This window comes from Arvicanthis niloticus, chromosome 13 (assembly GCF_011762505.2).
Source record: "Arvicanthis niloticus isolate mArvNil1 chromosome 13, mArvNil1.pat.X, whole genome shotgun sequence".
Taxonomy (NCBI): Eukaryota; Metazoa; Chordata; class Mammalia; order Rodentia; family Muridae; genus Arvicanthis; species Arvicanthis niloticus.
This window is the reverse complement of record NC_047670.1, coordinates 60,835,254-60,857,492: the sequence shown is the minus strand read 5'-3', so window position 1 is coordinate 60,857,492 and position 22,239 is coordinate 60,835,254. Positions and strand designations below refer to the sequence as shown.

The window sequence follows — 22,239 nt, the reverse complement described above, 5'->3', positions numbered from 1 at the left end:
TCCTAGGAACAACCACAGGTAAAGCCCAGCCTAGGAGATGCAGTTTCTCTAGAAAGGGAAGCTCAGTGAGGACAAAGAATGACAGAGGAGCAGCCTCCATGGTGGAGTGAAGCGTCTCCATGCATGTATGTGTGTGTGTGTGTGTACATGCCACGAACACTGTGAACTCTAACCTTGCCTGCTCAGTGCTTCCTTCTTATAACCAACAACCATCAGGATGTTCGTGGGGGTGAAGCGTCCCGCAGTGCTGCCCACCCACCCCAGGGTTGGGAAGACCTTCCTGCCAAACACCAGTGAGGCTAAGCCACCCACTGCCTGTCCCCTAAAGTCTCCAGAGCCTCTCGGAGGACCACCCACAAACATGACTACGTGGCATAGCTTGTGTTACAGCAGTATGGGGAAGCAGGTCACCTAGCAGAGGCATGTGCAGCAGTGCAGCCACACAAGCACCCAGGTCACCTACCTGGCGATGAGGTAATTGAGGGACAACCTCAGAATTGCTAGGAACAGGAACATGGGGATGGCCCAGCCATGCCATACAGCATTCATGTATACCTGAGGGTGAATTGTGAGGGGCGTGGTTAGGGACACATCGTAAGGCGAGGGACATGCAAACATAGCCCTTCGGTACACTCTGTGTCCTGCCTGCTTCCTCCAGCAATAAGGGAGACCAGTCTCAGCTCAACAAATGCTTAGGGAACCAGGACGTGTGGGAAGGAGAAGGTGGGAAGGCTGCTTCCAGTTTAAGAGAGAGGACTCCCATGCCTGGGTTCTGCCAGCTGATGAGGTGGTTCATCGCTGTACACAGCCATATTGCTGCCCCAGGGACTGGAGCTGAGCGTGTTTAGAGCCCAAAGGAGAATTGCCTGGGGGCTGCCCTCTAGGGGCCTCACGGGCATCCTGCAGGCCCTACCGGGTCTGGGGGAACACTCACCGTGAAGGCGATGGCGGAAGTGTAGATGGAGTACCAGTCAGATAAGGCAGACAGGTTCTTCACGAAGTTAGTGACAGGCTTGGCACCGCGCTCTGGGGACAGAACAGACCGCAAAGGTCAGCACAGCACCGGCCCACCCTATAGCACATGAGCAGGGTCATGGGCCCCGCTCGCCCCCCCAGGCAGAAGCAAAACCAGCTCACTGGCTGCACTGGGTACAAGACCCAACCCACCGAGGGCCTCTGCTGCCAGTGTCCCTCCTGACCACTAACCACGGGTCCCCATAAGGAGATGCCACCTGCTCCCAGCCCAGCCCACAAGTAGCAGGAGATGGGCACAGGGAAGAAATAGTGAGGTCGGCTGCCATTTGCACTCTGCAGGGCTTAAGGAATATGAGAGGACTGAGCTGTATTTCCAGTGGCTCACAACCTGTGGTCGGAACCCCTTTGAGGGTGGGGTCAAATGACTCTTTCATAGGGGTCGCCTAAGACCACCGGAAAACAAAGATACTTATGTTATGATTCATAACAGTAGCGAAGTTACAGTTATGAAGTAGCAACAAAAATAATCTTATGGTTGGGGGACGCCACGACATGAGGAACTGTATTAAAGGGTCCCAGCAGCAGGAAACCTGAGAACCATTGCTCTAAATTCTGAATTGACCAGAGCAGGCTCAACACTCTCTTAGCCCTGAAGGTGGTGTGTCCCAGACACACTTCCACCACAAGCTTTTGTCTCAGGGAGGAGAGGGGGGAAGAGGGAGGGAGGTGGTGGTGGTGGTGGTAGGAATTGAGGGGGAAAGAGTTGCCCTTAAATGCTTTTCTGGAGAGTTCTAGTCAGCTCACAATCACAGGGGCTGCCCTCTTCTCATTCCTTCTCCCCCTCCCCCCCTCTCCCCCTCTGCATCTTCCTCCTCTCCCTCCTTCTCCCTTTCCTCCTCCCCCCCTCCCCTCCTCTCCTTCCCCCTCCCCCTCTTCCCTCCACCTCTGCCTTCCCCTCCCCCTCCCCTCCCTTCTTTCCTCTCCCCTCTCCCCTCCCTCTTCCCCCTCTGCCCCTTTTCCCCCTCCCCCTCTTCTCTCCACCTCTGCCTTCCCCTCCCCGCTCCCTTCTTTCTTATCTCCTCTCCCCTCCCCTTCCCTCCTCCTTTCCCTTCTCCCCCTTTTCCCCCTCCCCATTTCCTCCTTCCCTCTCCCCCTTCCTCTCCCCCTCCCCCACACCAAGCCCCACAGTACTTACTCAATCGTCTCATGTTTTCGGTTAACCTGAAAGAGGGAGAGAGATCAGGCTCAGTATGAAGTCCCCAGCTGCTCAGCAGGCCACTCTGAGAAACCACCACTACTAACCAATACAAGGGCAGCAAGGAGGACATCCAAGGGCCTGGGACCCTCAGGTGCACAGTGACACAGAGCAGTGCCTGAGTGCCCTTGCTGCTCAGGAGGCCTGGCTCTCTAGAGCCTCTGGGGTCTATGGGAACATCTGATAAGGGGAGCCTCTGTATATGGACCAGGTCCATGAACCATTAAGTGATCCAAACCCCACGATGGACACCAGGCATACACAACCCTCACGTGACTTTTGTCACAAAGCACAAGTCATTCAACGTGGATGTGACATGATTCTACTTTCCCACAAGCCCCTCCAAGGAGGTGGCTCAGAAACATGAACACAAGGGGTCTCTAGGAGCTTGTGGCAGCCCCTTCAACAGGATATCAAGACTGACCAGCCCATCAAAGTTTAGTGCAGGGCCCTGGTCCTAGCACAGAGATCCTTGGTCTTGGTGAGGCGCTCCTACCTGCGGGCACTGAGGGGTTCCTCTGTCTCTACTGTGTTCTCCTCTGGCTGGAAGCGGAAGTCCTCGATGTATTCCCCAAACCTCTCATAGAACCACTTCTGTACACGGGAGGACAACCCCTGGCTGCGGCGCTCTGTGAGAAGGAGCGGACATCAGAGAGGGCCACTGCAGGGTCCACACAGCCCCTCCTGAGTTGGATGGAGATGATGGGCAGGTATGGGGCCTCACAGAAAATGTCAATCTGGGTGGGGATATGGGAAAGGTTTTCACTACGGAGCAAAGTGTGAAGGGCCCAGCTGGAGGAGCCTTTGAAGGCCTCAGCTTCCTGAAGACACTAGGTTCAAACCAACAGATGCAGTCCAGAGCCACCCCAGCCACAGAGACCCTCCAACGCATGCCGTCTCTAGCCTCACACTTGACCCCAGCTATCTCCAGACCTCAATTTCCAAGCATCCTCGGGCTTATATCTAGGCCATGTCTGACAATGGTGGCTGTCTGTTCAACTCTCCCTGTCAACCTCTGGTATGTCTGGGAAGAGGCTGAGTGGGTTCACCATGCCAGGTCCTGAGGCCCAGCCAGTGTGTGCAGGGCATACTGAGGTACAGGACCCAGAGACCAAGCTGCTGGTCAAGGTGAGCTTACAGTGATCGGCTGTGTCTCACAACCCAAGAGAATGCCAGGGCTGAGGCTGCCCAGCAGTGTCCTAAGTCTGCATCCTAAATAAAACAAGATGTGGAGTTGCCGGCAGGGGGCGCTGCGCCTCTATAATCTAAAAGCCTGGGACTGGCAGGCCGCACGTGGCCACCAGACACCTGTGGTGCCATAAACACAGATATCATATGTCAATTAAAACTTAATGAAAACACACCGGGTGTGTCATGGCGCTAGGGAGAGTGGACAACAGTCAATATAAACAAAGCTTGCAGGACATAGATCAGCGGGAGTGGAGGCTAGGGGGTAGGAGGCTAGGTGGGGAGGCTGAGATGGGTGTCTCCCGGGGCTACCCAGACAGCCTGCAGGCTCATCTGGCTCTGTTACCATCCACCAAGGTTTGCGGGTGGCTCCAGGTAGGCACAGAAGCTTTGGCTATGGGAGCCGAAGGCAGTCTAAAGGCCAGGCAAAGGCCTGACCAGCCTGTGCTTCTGCTGGATTATTTATGGACACTGAACACACTGACTGAGAAATAATCATCCTTGTGGTTTTTTTTTTCCCCCAACCATTTAAACATATAAAAATCTATTTAGAAATGTCAACCCAGGCTGGGCAAGGTGCGGAACATCGACAATCCCAACACTGGGCAGGGAGCCCGATGCAGGAGGATCAGCCTGGGCTACATAGAGAGGACTTGTCTCATGAAATCAAAAATGTACAAAAGAAAACCAGATCTGTGAATTGTGGACCTCAGATCCAGGAAACATGGCCATCTGCCTGAAGGAGGCAGTCTTCCACGGGTCCTGAAGTCCTGAGGCCCCTGCTTGACTTCCAAGTTAGGGGATGCTTTCTGCCACATTCAGAGCTAGCTTCTAAGGCAGGAAAGGCCTGAAGCAGTGCTTCAGGCTCCAAGGTGTACAGCTGAGGCTCGGGGAGAGCCTGAGGCAGTCCTCCGCCCGATGGCTAGCTTCCTTCATTGGAGGGTGACCAAGGCCCACAGTGTGGAGAAGGCACACGGTCCCACACAGCCCCTGACACCAGGAGACCATGGCAATCAAGATTAGGTGCTGGAGAGATGGCTCAGTGGCTAAAAGTACCAGCTAATCTTCCAGAAGACACTGGTTCGATTCCCAGCACCCACATAGCAGCTTACAAGCAACTGTAACTCCAATTCCAAGAGATTCTATGCCCCTTCTTCTAGCCTCCATGGGCACCAGATACTTATATGGTACAGAGACATACGGGAAGGCAAAACATTAGTACATATAAAATAAAAATAAATCTTTTTTTTTAAAAAAAAAAAAAAAAGAAAGAAAGAAATTGGCCTGACCTTGTTGAGAGGACAAGGGGTCCCCAGCCCTGTGGAGGAGCAAGGACCTGGGTGACCCCATACTTCTCTACCCTCACTACCGCCAAGCACTAAGGGCCTTGGCGTTTTCTGTGCTTCTCCTGGTAGGGTAATCAAGATTCACAAGCTAAGGGCTCTCCATCTAAGCCTGGGAACTGGCCAGGGATCCTCCAGATGACCCAAGGAGGCCACCTCCAGGGGCTGCAGCTGCCAGGCCTGCACTGGGGCTGGCTGCCAGCGGGTGGAGTGAGGCTGGACCTGGGAGAACCTTAGGAGAGGCCTCCTCTTTTGGGCCTCTTCCCGATGCTGGCAGCCTGGACCAATGACATAAGCCATAGCTTATGCCAGGCTTACTGGCATAGGGAGGGAGAGCCTTGTGAATGGTCAGTACATTGGACAGACACTGTGAGGCTACAGCCAGGGCCCGCAGGAAATGTAGAGAGGATGGACTTCCCTTCTCCCCTAAAGGGCAACTTTAGAAGCTAAAGTATGTGGCAAGATGGACGTGGGTGCTAGGGCAGGAACAAGCGAACTTGTTCCCTACCTGGGAGGCTAGGGTATTCCTTGTCGTGGTCTGCCACAGTCCACTCAATACCCGCATGGGATGACCAGTCATGGGGAACAGGTCAGCGAATCACTGTGGCATAACCAGCGTGTGCCTTTTGGTGCTTCTCAGGAGGCCTGGCTAGACAACATGTAACATCTGTGCACGGAAATGAGATCACCTTTGGGGTGACTTGAGCCACATCAAAACTTGACTCAGTTTTGATGGCAGGAGAGTCCCACATGGGAGAGGCCTGGCTAGGGAGAGAACCATCCCTGCCCAGGGGCCTACCTGTGCCTGTGCCATTGCTGGTCTGGCTCTGTCCCTTTGGTGGCTGCTGAGGTTGTGCTGGCTGCTCCTCGGACCTTAAACAGGACAAAGGCAAAGTTTATGAGTGCAAAGGCCTGCAGCCCCACATGGACGCGAACTCCGGCGCAGGATCTGCCAGCTCCTGAAGCCCTGAAGGCTGGAGAGCTGTTGAGGACAGAGCCCAGCAAGCGCCAAGGTGATTTCCCCATGGGCGCACCACACGGTCTATTTTTCAATAGGCAAGTGGAGTCTCATAAGCAAGAATCTCTCACCATTCCTATTAATTTTAACACAGTTGCTTTTTTCATCCTTAAGCTCAGAAAAAAAAAATAGCTTACTAATGAGGATACCACTCATCTCTTTGTCCCACACCACACTAGGCCAAAGCTGGATGATACCCCAATATGGCTATGCTGGATTCCACAAGGCCATGCCAGTCATCTCCCTGGCTCCCTGCCCCCAGCTCAGCTCATAGTCTTTACTGGGCGTAACAGCCTCCTCAAGCTCTGCCTTCAGCTGGAGTCTTGCCTTTTTTATCCTGTTAGACTCTTGCTGTTACACACTTAACTACACACCCTGAGGGAGTTATATACCCCAGCAGCAGCCTGGGTCACATCCCTTGGGTGGCAACTCTATCCTGTTTCTCTGGCCAGTTATGCACACCTCTGGAGTGTCAGGACACCAGCCACGTCAGCCTGCACTGGCTTGGGCCATGGGCACACAGTAGCTGTCCCTGCAGCTTTAGGATACAGTGTGAGCATGCACCTGTGGGGTATGTGGGCTATAAACATTGTAGGTTTTGTGTGTTAATTTGACACAAGCTAGACTCATCAGAGAGGAAGAAGTCTCAGTTGAGGAAATGCCTCCATGAGATCCAGCTATGAGACATTTACTCAATTAGTGATCAGTTGGGTAGGGCCCAGCCCATCGTGGGTGGTGCCATCCCTAGGCTGGTTGTCCTGGGTTCTATAAAGAAAACAGGCTGAGCAAGCCAGGAGAAACAAGACAGTAAGTAACACCCCTCCATGGTCTCTATATCAGCTCCTGCTTCCTGCCCTGTTTGAGTTCCTGTCCTGACTTCCTTTAGTGATGAACAGCAATGTGGAAGTGTAAGCTGAATAAACCCTTTCCTCCCCAACTTGCTTCTTGGTCATGGTGTTTTATCGCAGCAATAGAAACCCTAAGACACATGTACATGTGTTGAGTGGTATGCAAAAGTGTGCACCGCATGTGTTTGAACTGTCCCTACTCGGCCCTTCTCTCCCCACAGTTTACTAACATGATCAGGAACTAGGACATCTTCCCCCGACCCTGGGAAATGTCACTCACTTCAACCCCTCCACTTGCAGGCTTCCAGAAGGCTCCTGAACTCTTCCCTGTCCTTAGAATAAAGCAAGGGAAGAGGCCTCTTGTTTCTCCTGAGACCTTCATTTTCTACTTCCTGGGTCATGACCAGGATGTTCCTTTCCTTCCACATCTTAGTTGGACCAGGACTGAGTCAATGCCAGCTCTGAGTTCTTCAAGCTCCAGAGCTGTGAGCTAAATAAACCTCTTTTCTTTGTAAGTACCAGCTTCAGGGATATCGTTACAGCAGTAAGAAAGATGAATGTGGGGTTCACCTGGCCTTCAGCACCTCCTGCATTTTCTGTTCCAGTTCGATCCGGCGCTGCCGCTCCCGATCCAGCTCCTGCCGCAGCATCTCTGAGTTGGTCTCTTCTCGAAGCTTCCGGAGCTCCTCCTCTGTGGAGAGGAGAGCCAGGTGATCAGCACTTATACCCACTGTCCCCTCTGACAACACTGGCCAACTTGAGAACAGCAGATAGGTTCCTTCCTGATAAGTAAGGAATCAGAGCACGTGAACTTTCTCAAGTTTGCTGAGTGTTCAGTTGACAGCACTGTCTGGTCCCTGCCTGCTGTCTATGAGGGTGTCAGGAGCTCCTCGGAGCCCTCCTCTGGGGTGTATGCTGGGGGAGGAGGCTCTTCACTGGGGCTCCTCTCACATAGTGGAGACAAGACTGGGGCAGAGCATGGGTGAAGGTTTTTCCTGAGCTCAATAACAGTGCAAAAGCCCTTTAGCCAAATCACCATCACACAGGACACCCTGGGCACACACCACCATCTGATTGAGTCTACAGGACTGGGACAGAAAGGCTAAAGGCTCCAGGGGATGCCAGCATAGAGGTGAGCTAGCTCTCAGGCCACCTCAATGCAGGGGAGCCTGAGGGTAGTAAGAGGTCTGGGAACAGGGTGTGGTACCTCCGGAAAGACCCTCATGAAGGTCAAATCAGAGTTGAGCCCAGGATGAAACTAAGGAGCTGGACTGCAGATGGCTGGGGGAGGGGCGTCAGGCAGAAAACCTGGCAGCTTGGAGGGTAGAGGGAGCCAGGAGCTGACTGAGGAGGGCAGCGGCCTAAAACTACAGATGTCAAAGCGTAAGGTCAAAGTCATTTAAGATTGCCCTTTGTGCTGAGATAACTCACACATGTCACAGCCCCACAACAGCACGTTTGTCCCCTTCCACCTTTTCCATACTGATATGAGAAGAAGGGGCAGCCAGGGTTCGGATGGTGAAGGGCCACTGCCCTCAACACACTGCTTTTTTGTGCTCAGTTCCTCCATCGTCCCAACAGACAGCTCAGGCTGAGCCAGGAGGGAGTCTTGAGTGACAACCCTCAGCCCTGCCCTGGCCAGTCTTGAACCCACAGGCAGGTAGACAGGAACAGAAACAGCGCTCTTGGGACAATGAGGGTAGGGCCCAGGCAGAGAGAGGCAGGGTGCAGACAGTGGGCTGGGGGTCAGAAGAGAAGTATCTAGGCTACCTGAGAGCCTTGGAGGGCTCGCCCACTGTAAATGGGAAGGAGCAAATGTGGACGGAAGTAGGAGATTATGCCAGCAACACCATCTGGGGATGTTATCCCAGGTAGTCAGGTAGAGCAATAAGGCTCGCAGCCCAAGATCCAGGCCCCGCTGCTAACTAGCATAGTGGCGGGCTTTGGTGTGGGACAGCCCCGTGGACAAGGTCTCTCACAGAGCTGCCTTGTGAATGTCTCACAGGTTGACATTCCACCTCAAGGTGAGCTCTAAGACCCAGCTCTGCCCGCTCACAATGGCAGTGACCAACCCAGTTCCACAGGGAATCTCCTCAGGGTCCTACCACCTAGGTAGCTATGTCACCTCACAGAGCTGCAGCCTACCCTGGTCTCTTAGTACCTAGAGCTGTCCGTGAAGAAGGTTCACAGCAAGGAAGATATCAGCAAGGGTCAGGGCAGCTCAAACCTCAGGACACGCCCAGCTCCCAGCTATTTCCAGAGCCACAGAAAACACAGGGTAAGGATAGCTCCCTAGACAGCGTGTCATGGACTCTGCCAATGCTGACAAGGGGACAACCAGGACATGGTATTCCTATCACCATAGACGACAGGAATGCCTCATGTGGAGTTTAGTCTTCCTGGGATGATGTGGAGGTCACTTCTAAAGAACATCCTGGGGAGGCAGGGTCAGTGCCCACACCTAGCCTTATCTGGCCTCCAAAGGCTCAGGCAGGTACAAAGCCATGATAACCCAGGGCTAAGGTCAGGGCATGTCTGTGTGTCCTGCGCTTGGCTTCCTGGATAGCAGTACCCTTAGATGTGATCTAAGGACTGTCTATGCAGAAGTCCACTGCAGTTGTGGCCTGTGGCTGCTGGTTCAGTTATTGGGTCAATATTGGTTTCAATCACACAGAGCATTCCAGTTCTGGGGTTGGTGAGCTGAGCCCTGGGGAGGGAAATCTCTGCAGGAAAAGACAAGCTTTGCCCTGTGCTGTTCCGAGACAAAGGAACTACACAACATTATTTTCTACAGCCTCTGAGCAGGACCACGTGGCTAGATTCCCAGGGAGAGGCAGCTGCTTCACACTGATGGGCAAGGTGGGGTCACTGTAGAGGCAGCAGAGGGCCTTGGACTTTTGGGGTCCTCAGCCCATGAATTCTAGATACCACAGGGTATCCTGCCTATCCTATTGCTAATCCCGGCTGTGAGGTAAAGGCTGCCTCTATTCCCCCAGTGCTGCCTGGCACAGCTGTGGGGAACCTAGCTACACACAGCTTCACCGGTAGACACTCTCTGAGTTCCTGTGTCTTAGCCTGTCAAAGTTCCTGGGACACTAACTGGGGAAAATAAGCTGCCCAGAGCAGATGTATGGGAGGGGCCTGGAGAGCAGCCTCAAGCCAATGAATGGACCCACTGGGAAAGCCTAAATGCTAGCCCTTGCCTAGCCTTGACCCCCTAGTGGGCAGAACCTTGTCTATAATGCTGGGGGAGACTGTTGCCCTAGGCCTTTCCCTATGGGATGGATGGAAGATGGTGAAAGCTAAGAAAGCTGGTCCTCTTAACAACAGGGAGACTGTATGATCACTTGAGACAGACAGGCCAGAAGCCTCCCTCTTCAGGACCCAAGTCTCAGCCGCCTGGCCCATCCTACAGCCTGGGATAGGGGTACAGTAGAAGAGCTATCGGGGTTCAGTGAATGAGCAGGTGGCTGGATCAACCACCTGACATCCTCCACTAAGATGACCAGTGGGCTTTCTCCCAAAGGTACCCATCTGCCTTGCTCAGCCACTTACTCGGGACAGTTAATCAGGCCTGCACTTAAGGCAACTACACATGGCCAGCTCAAGAACCAGATGTGGAAATACATCTTTTTATTAAGCGAGTGGGGATACTAGAGAGATGGCTCAGAAGATAAGAGTGCTTACTGCTCTTGTACAGGACTTAGGTTCTATTCCCAGCATCTATCTCGGACAGCTCATGACCCTCAACTCCAGTTCCAGGGGATACGATGCCCTTTGGCCTCTGTGGACTCCTGCACTCATGTGGTGCACATAAACTCAAATGGACACACAAGTACTGTCTTAGTTAGGGTTTCTGTTGCTGAGATGAAACACTATGACCAAGAGCAAGTTGGGGAGGAAAGGGTTTGCTTGGCTTACATTTCCATATCATAGTGCATCACTAAAGGAAATCAGGACAGGAACTCAAGCAGGACAGGAACCTGGAGGCAGGAGCTGATGCAGAGGCCATGGAGGGGTGCTGCTTACTGGATTGCTCCCCATGGCTTGCTCAGCCTGCTTTCTTGTAGAACCCAGGACCATCAGCCCAGGGAAAGCACCACCATAATGGACTGGGCCTGCCCATATCAAACTAATTATGAAAATACCCTAAGGTTGGATCTTATGGAGGCATTTTCTCAACTGAGATTCTCTCCCCTCAGATGACTTTAGCTTGCATCAAGTTGACAGAAAACTATCCAGCACAAGTACACTTAAAAATAATACATGAATCTTCAAAAAATTAAAAATGAAAGAACCAGATGTATGAGCAGACTCAGCCTGGGGGGGGTCTCTATGTTCCATCTTCTGTCTCTATACTGACAATTCTGACACCTCAGATAAACAGAGCTAAGAAACCTTACATTGTTGGTATTGCTGGAGGGAAATTGAGGGAGAAAGGCTGAGGCTGGGGGTTGGATACTTTCCTGCCTGATCACCTGACCCCCACCCCCACCCCCACCCCCCCTCCATGGCCTCTTGGATCCCAGCCCATGTGAAGATCGAAAGCGATTCTTCTCAATCTTTAGGATGCAAGCTGCTCAGCCAGGAACAGGAAATTGGGCTTTCCTTAATTGGCCTCCCGTGAATGTCTGTGTCTTCCTGGTGTCACTATATCAGAGAGCTCATCACCATGTTCCATTCACGGCAGATGATTAGCCGGCAGTGGGGTTGGAGCAATGCTGATGCAGATGTGAGCACAGAGATCCCTTCCCAAGATGAGCAGGGTGCAGACAACGTTCTCTCCGTTCTCTCTGGTGGGGAAGGGCACGTGTGCAGCCCCCTTGGAGGAGTGTAAGTCTCCTTGCAGCACAAATACCACTAGCCCCTTCCAGGACTCCAAGGGCCCAGAAGCTCAGCCCTGCAATAATATACAACTGCTTCTTCTATGGTGTGCCTCTGCAGCCCGGCTCTAGGCATTACCTGCCCTCCCCAGCCATTAGGGGCTCAGCTGCAGGGGCAGGTCCACTGCAGCCCTTGCCAATTTAGTGAGTCAGCCTGTCTGTTCCCAGCAGAGCCCCAGAAGCTTTGCACCTTTTTCTGGTGGCAGGCGGGGAAAGCTGGGTGTATAAAAACCAGTGGGATTTCTGAGCCTTTCTTTCCGTGAACTCTTTCTCCCTCAGCTAATGGCTCCCTGCAAGGCCCTCTCTCTGCAACTGAAATGATGAGCCCCGATGGTGTCTGTCTCAGTAATGTGGGCCAGCTTCCATCCCACGGTGACACATTTAGGTCAGATGCAGTGCCTGGTCCTGTCGTTCCACAGAACAATAGCAATACAAACCCCAGTCATCGGTTTCTCCTGCTCCTCCTCTAAGAGAGGAGGAGCAGGAGGGAAAAGCTGACTGCCTGCCAAGCAGAGAGTGCTGAGCTGGCCGCCTGTAAGGCCATCCTCAGCCAGCCTCCTCATGGAATGGAGTCACGAGGCCCATGGAAGCCCCTTCCATCCCCAGTGTCTCTGTCTTGAGATCCAACTGTGGCCCGTTAGCGGTCCCAGCTTTCTGTTCTAGAACTTTGGATCCCCCATACTGTAAGCCTGTCACTGCTATGACTTGGGGAAGGGTCACCTCAGTCTCTAATATAACCCCTACTGTTCACAGAGGCTAGTGATGCTGGACTGACCCATGACAGACCATGGGGTCTCCCATGGGGTGAATGGTAGGATGATGGAGCACCTTGAATATCTACAAATTAGCTTCTTGTGGCAGCTAATATTACATCCTGACTTAGTACAACAGTCACTATCTGTGATGGTTTGTATATGCTTGGCCCAGGAAGTGGCACTATTAGAAGGTGTGGCCCTGTTGGAGCAGGTGTGTCACTGAGGGAGTGGGCTGTAAGACCCTCATCCTAGCTGCCTGGAAGCCAGTATTCTGCTAGCAGCCTTCAGATGAGGATGTAGAACTCTCACCTCCTTCTGCATCATACCTGCCTGGATGCTGCCATGTTCCCACCATGATGATAATAGACTGAACCTCTGACCCTGCAAGCTAGCCCCAATTAAATGTTGTCCTTATAAGAGTTGCCTTGGTCACGGTGTCTGTTCACAGCAATAAAACCCTAACTAAGACACTATCTTACAGTTTTTGTTTGTTTGGTTTTTTGTTGTTGTTGTTGTTGTTTTTGTGTTTTTTGTTGTTTGTTTTTTGAGACACAGTTTCTCTGTGTAGCCTGGCTGTCCTGGAACTCACTCTGTAGACCAGGCTGGCCTCAAACTCAGAAATCTGCCTGCCTCTGCCTCCCAAGTACCGGGACTAAAGGCGTGCGCCACCACTGCCCAGCTTCCATCTCACAGTTTTAAAAGGTCCGGAGATCAAACAGGTGTTTTGGGCTTGATCCAATAGAGGTGTCAATGGGCCGGTTTTATTTGGAGGCTGGTGGGAAGACTGGGCATACTGCATCCTTTCCAGCATCCAGAGGACCGTGCTCCGATTGGCTGGTTGACTCCCAAAGATCACTGACTTCATACTGACTCATCTCCATCCTTCCCAACTCCATCTGACCCACCAGCCTCCTTGGGATTGCTTTGCGCCCATAGATAATCTTAGCTCTCTCACCTCAGGCTGACAACTCTGTCACATCTGCGAAGGAATAGTCACACGCATAGGTTCCAGGGATTAAGGGGTAAACACTCTTGGGGAAATCGAGATTCTACCTACCATGTTCTCCCCTGAGATAACAGCAGACAGGGCAAAGGAGCCCCCAATAGATGGAAGTCCACAGAGGACTTTCCAGCCTCACAGTGCCCTGAGCATCACAAAACAAGAAGCCCTCCTCTAATGGGCATACTGGCCTTCCTGGGTACAGGAAACCCCCCCCCCAGCTGAAAGGGTCCCCCTCCCACCTCACTCTCTTGTTATCTCCAATTATGTCCCCCAACACAGAAGCAGGACTCCCAGCACCTCACCAAGGCAGCCCAGGCAATGAATGCTTACATAGACTTTCTCAAAACCCAATAGTTTTGAGAAAGGGACCAATGGCCAGCACACTGCCAGAGGCAATAGGTGTGCCATCCTATAATACACTCACATAACCCTGAGCTGCACAGCAGAAGGACACCAGCTCTCCTGTGCCCTCAGTCTGAGGACAGAGACAGATACAAGCTCAGAGCCCTGTTTCCACACAGGGCTCTTACAGGCTCGGTCAAGTGAGAAAGCCATACTGTGTCTAAGTCACAAGTGAGGATTTAGGCAAAAGCCATTGCCTAGCACATTAGACCACAGAGTCAATGCTGCAGAGCCATGAGACTGTGTATCACATGCCACTGATGGTGTGGCATAGCTCCAAGACCAGGGTTTAGCTTTTGTACATGGCCTGATGCTGGCCATAGGTGACTCCATGCACTCGGCTGGCCTGGTTACACAGCAGACATGGCCATGGAACTTTCAGAAGGCCAGAGGAGTGGGAATGCCTGCTGAAGATGAATCTAAGTCCCCAGGGTGTACCTCAGAAGAAGAGTTCAATATCACAACTTAGAAGCTTCATTCTAGGCTTCTGCTCCCACGACAACCATGTTATCACCGTGTTATTCTTTTCAGCAGACCAGCAAACGAACTACCAGGAAGACAAGCAAGATGACTCAGGTGCACAGCACCAGAGGGAACCAAGACAGTCCCTGAGGGACAAGGTCTACCCCATCCTTACCCACATGGCGATGTTGAGACAACAAAATGAATGTGGAGAAGAGAGAAAGCCAGGGGGCTATTTCTGTGTCTAGGTAGACCTTTACATCTACATGGGTCTAAAAGTACTAGGTCACCTATGATAGTGACCTTTGGGGACCCTAAGAAGGAAGAGATTCTGATCCCCATACCCAACCCTTATTTGGAGACTGCCAGGTATCTCCAAAGCAAAGAGGCAAAACAAACTCAAAAGGGGGAGACCCTGAAGTCAGAGGGACCTGGTACAGCAAACGATTCCTCACAGAACACGCATGACAGAAGCTATGGGAGACGAGGGACCACCTGTTCTCCCATCTGCTCTGGGCTTTAGCCTCCCCAGGCTCTGGAAGGTGAAGGGCAGGTGACTCATGGACCCTTGAACCCAAGAAAACCATTCTGCCCTTCTCAGTATGCTGATGCAAGGGGACACAGAGGAGATAATTCAGCCCACAGCCATGGCCTGCCCAGGCTGCGCAGCCTCCATGGCTCCCGGCCCACGGGGAAGGAAAACAACTTCAAAGCTATTTTTAAATTTGTAAAAGCAGATCTCTCAAGCAGGAATCCCTTTGGCACAAGATGCAACAGGCCTAGCCAGAGGGGGCGAAAATCAAATGATAAGCTTTAAATAAAATTTCTCCCCACCCAACTGGAGCACATATACACAGAAGCCACCCGGAGGGGAAAAGAAAGCTGTCCCTGGCCAGGCTGGGCTGCACACAACTGGGCACCTGAACAGGTTTTTCCCAGCCCAGTTTCCCTTCCTGTTATCCTTAAGGACCTTTCTAAAACACAATGCCTTGCCCTCCCCAATGGACGACGTATGAGTCGCCTCCTGAGTTCAGGGCATCCGTTCACCTTCAGCCCCAGTGAAGCGGCCCTTGTGATGTTCCTTTTCTCTGGCCACTCCGCTTGCCCTCCGTGTCCCCTACAGCCTGTGTGCTCTCTTAGCACTCACTTATCGCCGTGTTATTCATTGCTCTGCACAGAAGTGGCATTTACAGCATGGTGAACTGTCAGCACCAAGCTGAATGTTCCTTCAAAATCAGGTAGTGTGAGGCCAAGTTCTGGACGTTGAGCATTCTAACAGGACAGGCTGCTGCTTGGGCTTGGCATTCTGGGTTTAGGAAGTCAGTTATGGGACTAGGGCAGTGTCCTGAGATTTGTGTGCAAATAAATAAATAAATAAATAAATAGGAAGAAAGGAATGAAGGAAGGAAGAGAGAGAGAGAGAGAGAGAGAGAGAGAGAGAGAGAGAGAGAGAGAGAGAGAGAGAGAGAGAGAGAGAAATGAGATTCCAGTCAGAAGTACTGCCCAGAATGGCTGTCTTTCCAGGCCCAACATGGCCCTTCAGTATGAGATGGGGAGCTGGGGTGGCAAGCTACTGCCTCCAATGCTCAAGGGCTGAACTCTGAGGCCCTGGCTAGCCTTGGCTAGCCCTGGGCTGAGAGACGTGGTTATTCAAAAGTCTGATGCCCTCGGGTCTGAAAGAAGAAGGGCAAGGGCTGGAGAGATGGCTCCATGGCTAAGAGTATTGGCTGTTCTTCCAGAGGACCCAGGTTCAAGTCCCAACCAACACATGGTGGCTCACGGCTGCCTGTAACTCCAGTTTCGAGGATCCAGTGCCCTTTTCAGGCCTCCATGGGTTCCAGGCACACATGTGGTGCATGAATATATCATACATGTAGGCAAAAAGCCATACACACAATTTTTCTTAGGTGTCTGCTCTATCCACTCCATATCTTCTGGACATGTCCCTCCAACCATGCCCCAGCAGCCAAACTTCCTCAAAGCATCGAACTCATCGCTAAATACCCGGTACCTGCTTAATATGGGCAGGAGGGCAGGCACGAACACCCTACCACCAGCAAGGTGACATGAGCCCCAAAGATTCATATTCAATACACATGCTAGGGAGTAAAGACTGGTAAGGAGACACTGTGCCTGGGACCACAAACACCAGGTAGTAAACAAAGGAGGATATGGCTGGAGAATGTCTTTGGGTGTACAGAAAGGCATGCCTGGGTGCGGGGTAGCACTCCGACCATCTATCCACTCATCCCATTAGCTATGTGCGCACCTCTGGCTTGCATAGCCAGCGATCTGCTGAGTCAGTATACATCCACCCAGATGTGTACTGAGCGCCCTGCAGCTGCCAGGCTCTGAGACCATACAGATGAGGCAGCAGCTGGCTTCTCTCCCTCCCATAAAATCCAGCCAGAGGATGCCAATATAGACAGGTAATTTGCTGTCCCCACAGGGCTGTACAACACACTCCACACGCCACTGGACAGTGTCTCTGCTACATGAGGTTTCCCACGGGGGACCACTGGGAGCGGCGGAGGATAACTGGCCACTGGCCCAAGTCTTCTCTCTCTACTGCCAACACAGGAGCTCCAACATGCCACCCAGAAGCAGGGATGGGATGATACCCTCTCATGGTCCTGGGAGCTGATGCTGTGCCTGTAAGGCAGGTTATCAGTCCACACGGAGGTCACAGAGATGGACGGTGGCTCCTGATTGGAACACTCTCTGTGACAATCAATTGTCATTGCTCAAGGCATCCTGCCAGGACAGCAATAATGGAGCCATCAGCCATCAGCATGACGCAGCAGATGAACACATCAACCTATGATGTCACCATCTCAGCCCAATACTGCAGGAGGCCTGGCCCTGGGAGCAGCTCCAGAGCCAGCACCAGGGGATCTGAGTATTTTCCTCTGATGTTTAAGCTACAGGCAGGCCAGGGGTTTGGAAAACAGGCTCAGCTTCTGTGCTCAAAGACCTTATATCCTGAGTAATGACAAGTCTTAGGGACAAATATCTCATCTGCAATGAAGTCTTCAAGAGTACATTTTACTGGGTAACAGAATGGTGTAGAAAAGCAAAGGTTTGGGGCTCCTCCCCACCCTGGTACTGGGTACAGACCCAAGGATCTCACACATGCTAGAAAAGCACTCCATCACTAATCCACAGACACATACCCCAGACACAGAAATATGAAACTTTGGGCCTAGTGGGCCAGAGCTTTAATTTGGGGGGGGGGGGCGATTTCATCTTTTTCCTGGAAAATTTTCCATGGGACCTGTGTCTGGCTTATCTCAGTCTTCAGTCCTAATTTGGTCTCTGACCCCTTCCTCTCACCAGCTTCACACTAAAGACAGAAGCAGACCCTCCCAGGTTCTGTCCCCTGGGGCTTATCTTTGCACTTAATTTATAGGATGAGGCAGAGTTAGGAGGCCAGGCCCCCCCCAGCGGCCTAGGTCTAGAGGAACATTTGTCAACAACAAACCTAGCTCTGTCTCTAGCTGGTCTCTTGACTGCTTCAACTCTTCAGAACCCTGGAGGCACTCTGGCTGCTCCTGGACTTCTGCTTTCCACAGATTGATAGTGAGGCGGTCTTGCTCATCTCTGATCAGCTAGATCAATCACCTTAGCCTAACCTGTGTTACAAGGTCTGTTTGTTTGTTTGTTTTTTCTGAATCTGTACATCCAAAGGTAAGCCTTTCCTGCCTTCTTCCAGAAGTCTTCCCACAGATCGAGGGTCAGACATTCTAGCCCACCCCCAACACATGTTTAGGATGAAGAGGACTTCTAGGCGTGTCAGGGGTTTGGAGCAAAGGCCTCCTCCCTCTGAGTCACATGCTTCCGGAATCACTGCTATCCACTGGCTGCCTCCACTGGGAATCCACTCATACCACTGCACAGGTGTCAGGAGCTGGAGACAAGGCACAATCCCCAGGGCAGTCTCCTCTAGACTGACCAGGGAGGTGCCAGCAGAAATTACACTGGGGAGGTGTCACCTCAGAAAGACCCTCAATCCATACAAAGCTCTATAGCCCAGCCCAGTAACCATCAACCTGGAGACTCCAGAGGCACGAAGCACCCTCCCCTCCAAAATCCAACTGCATGCCAAGCTGTTTTGAGGTAGAGACTGTGTGCATGCCTTACAGTGCTGGTGATCTCACTTTTCGGAGCCTGTATGCGGCAAGCAATCAATAAATGCACACTCGGTTATAGGCCTTGGAATTGAATGTGTTCAGGTCCCGCGAGCAATAATCCAGTGAAATGTACCTCAGACTTGCTAGACATGGACACCATTCACTCATTTACAGTCTTTAACAAGCTTAGGCCCCTGCCTTTGGCTGGAACTAAGGCACCTTTCAGCTGCACCTTCTTCATTCTGTGTCATTTTCTTCTGGGAACATCTGTACCCTTCAATATTTAATCACTGAAGAAACCTATTAGGCGCTTGGGGCTATTTCCCTCTTCCGTGAAGAATGACAGGCTATTGTCAGAGAGAAAGGACAGCTGAGAGGGTTGAATGGAATCTGAACACTAATCATTTAGGTGCTTATGGATGGAGCCAAGGTCCAAAACAGTTCATGCAGAGCTGTTAGTGAAAGAAGGAAGCAAGAGCCAGAAGCCCAGGTCTCTAGGCCAGCGGGCAGCTCTCCCCACCATACACATGGTATTCCCCTGCCGACCAGGTGCAACAGGAGCCACCAGGCCAGCACATGTGGTATAGGCTTAGTGACAGCCAGAACTTATTATCTGTGTGTCTCAAGACTCTAAGACTGTATTACCCTGGAGACTGTGAGGGATGCCATGTTGGGTGGAAGCACAGGCTCCTCTGTGCAAACTCCACCCCTGCCAGGCTTTTCTGCAGTTTCTTCCAGTCACTCAGCACCTACTATACCGCAGACATCAAGCCTCGGGTATAAAAATAGGTCCCACCCCACCCTCAAGGTGCAGAGGGCTGGGAAGGGCTGCCTATAACTAATAGCCAGTGCAGAAGGCTGGAGATGGTATAATCGGTCACCAACAGGCAATTTAGTAGATTAGGCCACACCCAGACTGGGGACACAGACAGAAAACAGAGCAGGGAGGATCTTTGGCACCATCCTAGAGTGAATGCCAGAACAGAACGCAAGTGTGCATAGAGTGAGTGTGCTAACCCTTATCTAGAGGGGAAGGTACAACCAAACACAAAACTCAAGAGCAAGGATTATTAAGTTAGAAGAAAACCGAGACTCCAGAGGAGACTCAAGTTCCCTGACTATCACTTGATAGTGCAGCCAGATAAACCACTTGGTATTATCTTTTTAAAAATCTGCTTTCAGAAAGGGTCTCACTGTGTTGCCCAGGCTGGTATTGAATTCCAGGGTTCAGGTGACGTCCTGGCTTAGCCTCCCTTGAGCTGAAACCATAGGCTTATGCTACTGTAAACAGTTTTTCTTGATTGGGTGCTTCTTTTCTTCCCTCAGTACTGTGGACGGGACACAGGCCCTCTCTTGAGCATGCCTGGCGGGCCTTCTGCCACTGAGCTACAACCCCAAGTGCAATCATTTTAGATAGCTATAAGAATTGAATTTGACAAGGAACTCTTGGCATCATGCAGAATGAGGTGAGGTGATATCCTATACCTTGTGACCGGCACTGAGGACACACCATCACGTCTGTGACATTCAGGGCAAAAGCCACATGACCCGAGTCTCTGTAAAGCAACAGAGAACATCTAAACCCGAGCCCATTCTATAAGCAACCTACCCGCATGCCTCAGAAAAACACCTGCTTCAGGAAACAAGCTGAAGAGGCAGCTCGAAGCCCAAAGAGGCAACGTGTGACCAGAACTTCCTTTTGCTAAAAAGGACGCGAGACAACTGTGAGGCCGCAATAAGGTCTCATACCAGATGATGGCATAGCAACATTACCTCATGGTTTTGATAGCTGCACACTGCACGTGGAGGCTAGATAAGAGAACAGCCTTGCTTTTAGGACACATGGCAAGAGTGTTCGGAACTCAGAAGCACCATGTCTGAAACAGACCATCAGGTGGCTCAGGAAAAAAAAAAACATATAAATAGATGGACAGATGGATGAATGGATGGACGGGTAGGTGGATGAGAGATGGAGGGGTGGGTGGATGGGTGGGCTGGTGGGCAAGAGATGGATGTGGTGGATGGATGCGTGAGTGGGTGAGATGCATAGATACATGGGGGATTGATGGGTTAGGAGGGTGTGGACAGATGTATAAATGGATGGATGGAAGATGGCTGGATGTGTGGGTGGACGGCTACATAGATGAGGGGGGATGGGAGATAGATAATGGGGGATGCACACATGTATATGTAAACGTATAGATAGCTAGATGGTGGGAAGCCAGCTGGACAGATAAAACCCCACAGACCCACCAGTGTGGCAACATTGTTACACTTTGAGGAGTAACTCCAGGAGAAGCATGCAGACATTCTCAGTGCAATTTTTGTAACTTTCTTCTGGGTCTGAAATAAAGTCAAAATAGACTCCAGCCAAACAAAGGCAATTTCTATAAACATCAGGGGTGGGAAAGTCGAAATAGACTCCAGCCAAACAAAGGCAATCTCTATAAACATCAGGGGTGGGGGAAATGACTGAAGCCGGCCCTGCACTCTTCAATGGTGGGGCCAGGAGGCAGAGGAACCAACTGTGCAGGTGGCATTCCAATGAAGACACTGATGCTTCCCTTGTGAGATGCTCCCTTGGGACAAAAGTGGTAAAAACCAAAGACCGGGCCCAGTGGTCCCCAGGCTGGTGGTGGCCCTGGCATTTTTATGTTTTATTTTTAAGACAGGATCTCTCTGTGCAGCTCTGGCTGGCCTCTGCCTCCTGCCTCCTGCCTCCTGCCTCCTGCCTCCTGCCTCCTGCCTCCTGTCCCTCCTGCCTCCTGTCCCTCCTGGCTCCTGCCTCCTGGCTCCTGTCTCAAGTTGGGATCAAAGATGTGCACTGCCACACCAGGGTGTTTGTGGGGGTTTGCTTTGGTTTTGACAACGTTCCTTTCCTTCTATATCCCAGGCTGACCTCTGATTCTCCTCCTGCCTCTGCCTCCTCGGCTCTGGGATCATAGGTGTTGACCACCATGCCCCGATGGTCCTGAGACTGGCATATATTATTGTGAGATAAGACAATTGAGTACGGCTGTTGTTGCTGCCTCTGAGAAACATATCCAGTGTGAGTTGAAGACACAGACACAGTACCCAGTGATGACCAAAAGACACCCAGGAGTCTTGGCTGTCTGTTCCTATAGAGTCACCTGTCTGAACTCATACTGCCCTAGCCGTGGTCATTGTAATGGTCAAGACACGATGACTCCCAGATACAGTGACTGTCCTGTAATCCTCAGTTGATCTCTATAGATGACTTTCCACTGAAAAGAACCAGGGCTACCTGGAAAAGTAGTTAATTTCAGCACTGGCACGGGAAGTGTTAATGGCGGGGGTGGGGGGGGGTGGGGGGGGGAGGAACTAGACTATCTTGTCCCACTATGAACAGGCCAAGAAACCAAGGGATGAGGCTTGTGCATCCCAGAGGCAGAAATATGAGCGCACACAGAGGCCGTAACTCTGTGATCACTCCTTGTTACTGGAGCTCCTGGTGATTCTAGAACACACAGCGGAGCAGGGACCCTCTCTGGTCTCAGGTGGAATATTTAAAACTCTGTCACAAAGGGAGGAAGTTTGTGCATTCGCCTTTCCCATGCTTACCGTATCTCAAGGCAAAGAGAGCAAACAGGAATTTGTTGGCAGAAACTCATTAGCTAATCAGTGGAGCAAGAACTATGGACAAACAAAATCGACCAGTCTGAAAACTCTGCCAAGGTGCCTGCTCTTTGTGACGTCAGGGGCAGCATGCCTCGGGGCAACGCACAGGAATATCATCAAAAGGCTGCCCCAAACACCAACCACATCCATCACTGTGGAGGAGGGATGGCAGACATGGTGACTCTATGGAGCATTATCCATAGAATCCAGCAGGGAATCCCAGCCTTGGTGAGTGAGCCACCAAGGACTATGGCAGGAATAGAGGAGAGAAGAAGGCACCAAAAGACAGAGGAGATACGCCAGCCGTTCCCGCCCACGGACCTTGTTGGGTATCAATT

General features: G+C 51.7%; 1 protein-coding gene across 2 annotated transcripts in view; it reads right to left on the bottom strand.

The window, feature by feature from the left end:
• The window catches only part of Gramd4 (GRAM domain containing 4), a 73,633-nt gene that overhangs the window by 8,727 nt on the left and 42,667 nt on the right, over window positions 1–22,239 (bottom strand). For both annotated transcript variants that reach the window (XM_034516890.2, XM_076911842.1), the window contains exons 4-9: window positions 7,198–7,318; window positions 5,561–5,634; window positions 2,727–2,859; window positions 2,171–2,196; window positions 935–1,026; window positions 464–555 (exon numbers count right to left, since the gene is read on the bottom strand). In XM_034516890.2, coding sequence (XP_034372781.1) covers window positions 464–555; window positions 935–1,026; window positions 2,171–2,196; window positions 2,727–2,859; window positions 5,561–5,634; window positions 7,198–7,318 — 538 coding nt within the window. The remainder of the gene's footprint in view (window positions 1–463; window positions 556–934; window positions 1,027–2,170; window positions 2,197–2,726; window positions 2,860–5,560; window positions 5,635–7,197; window positions 7,319–22,239) is intronic.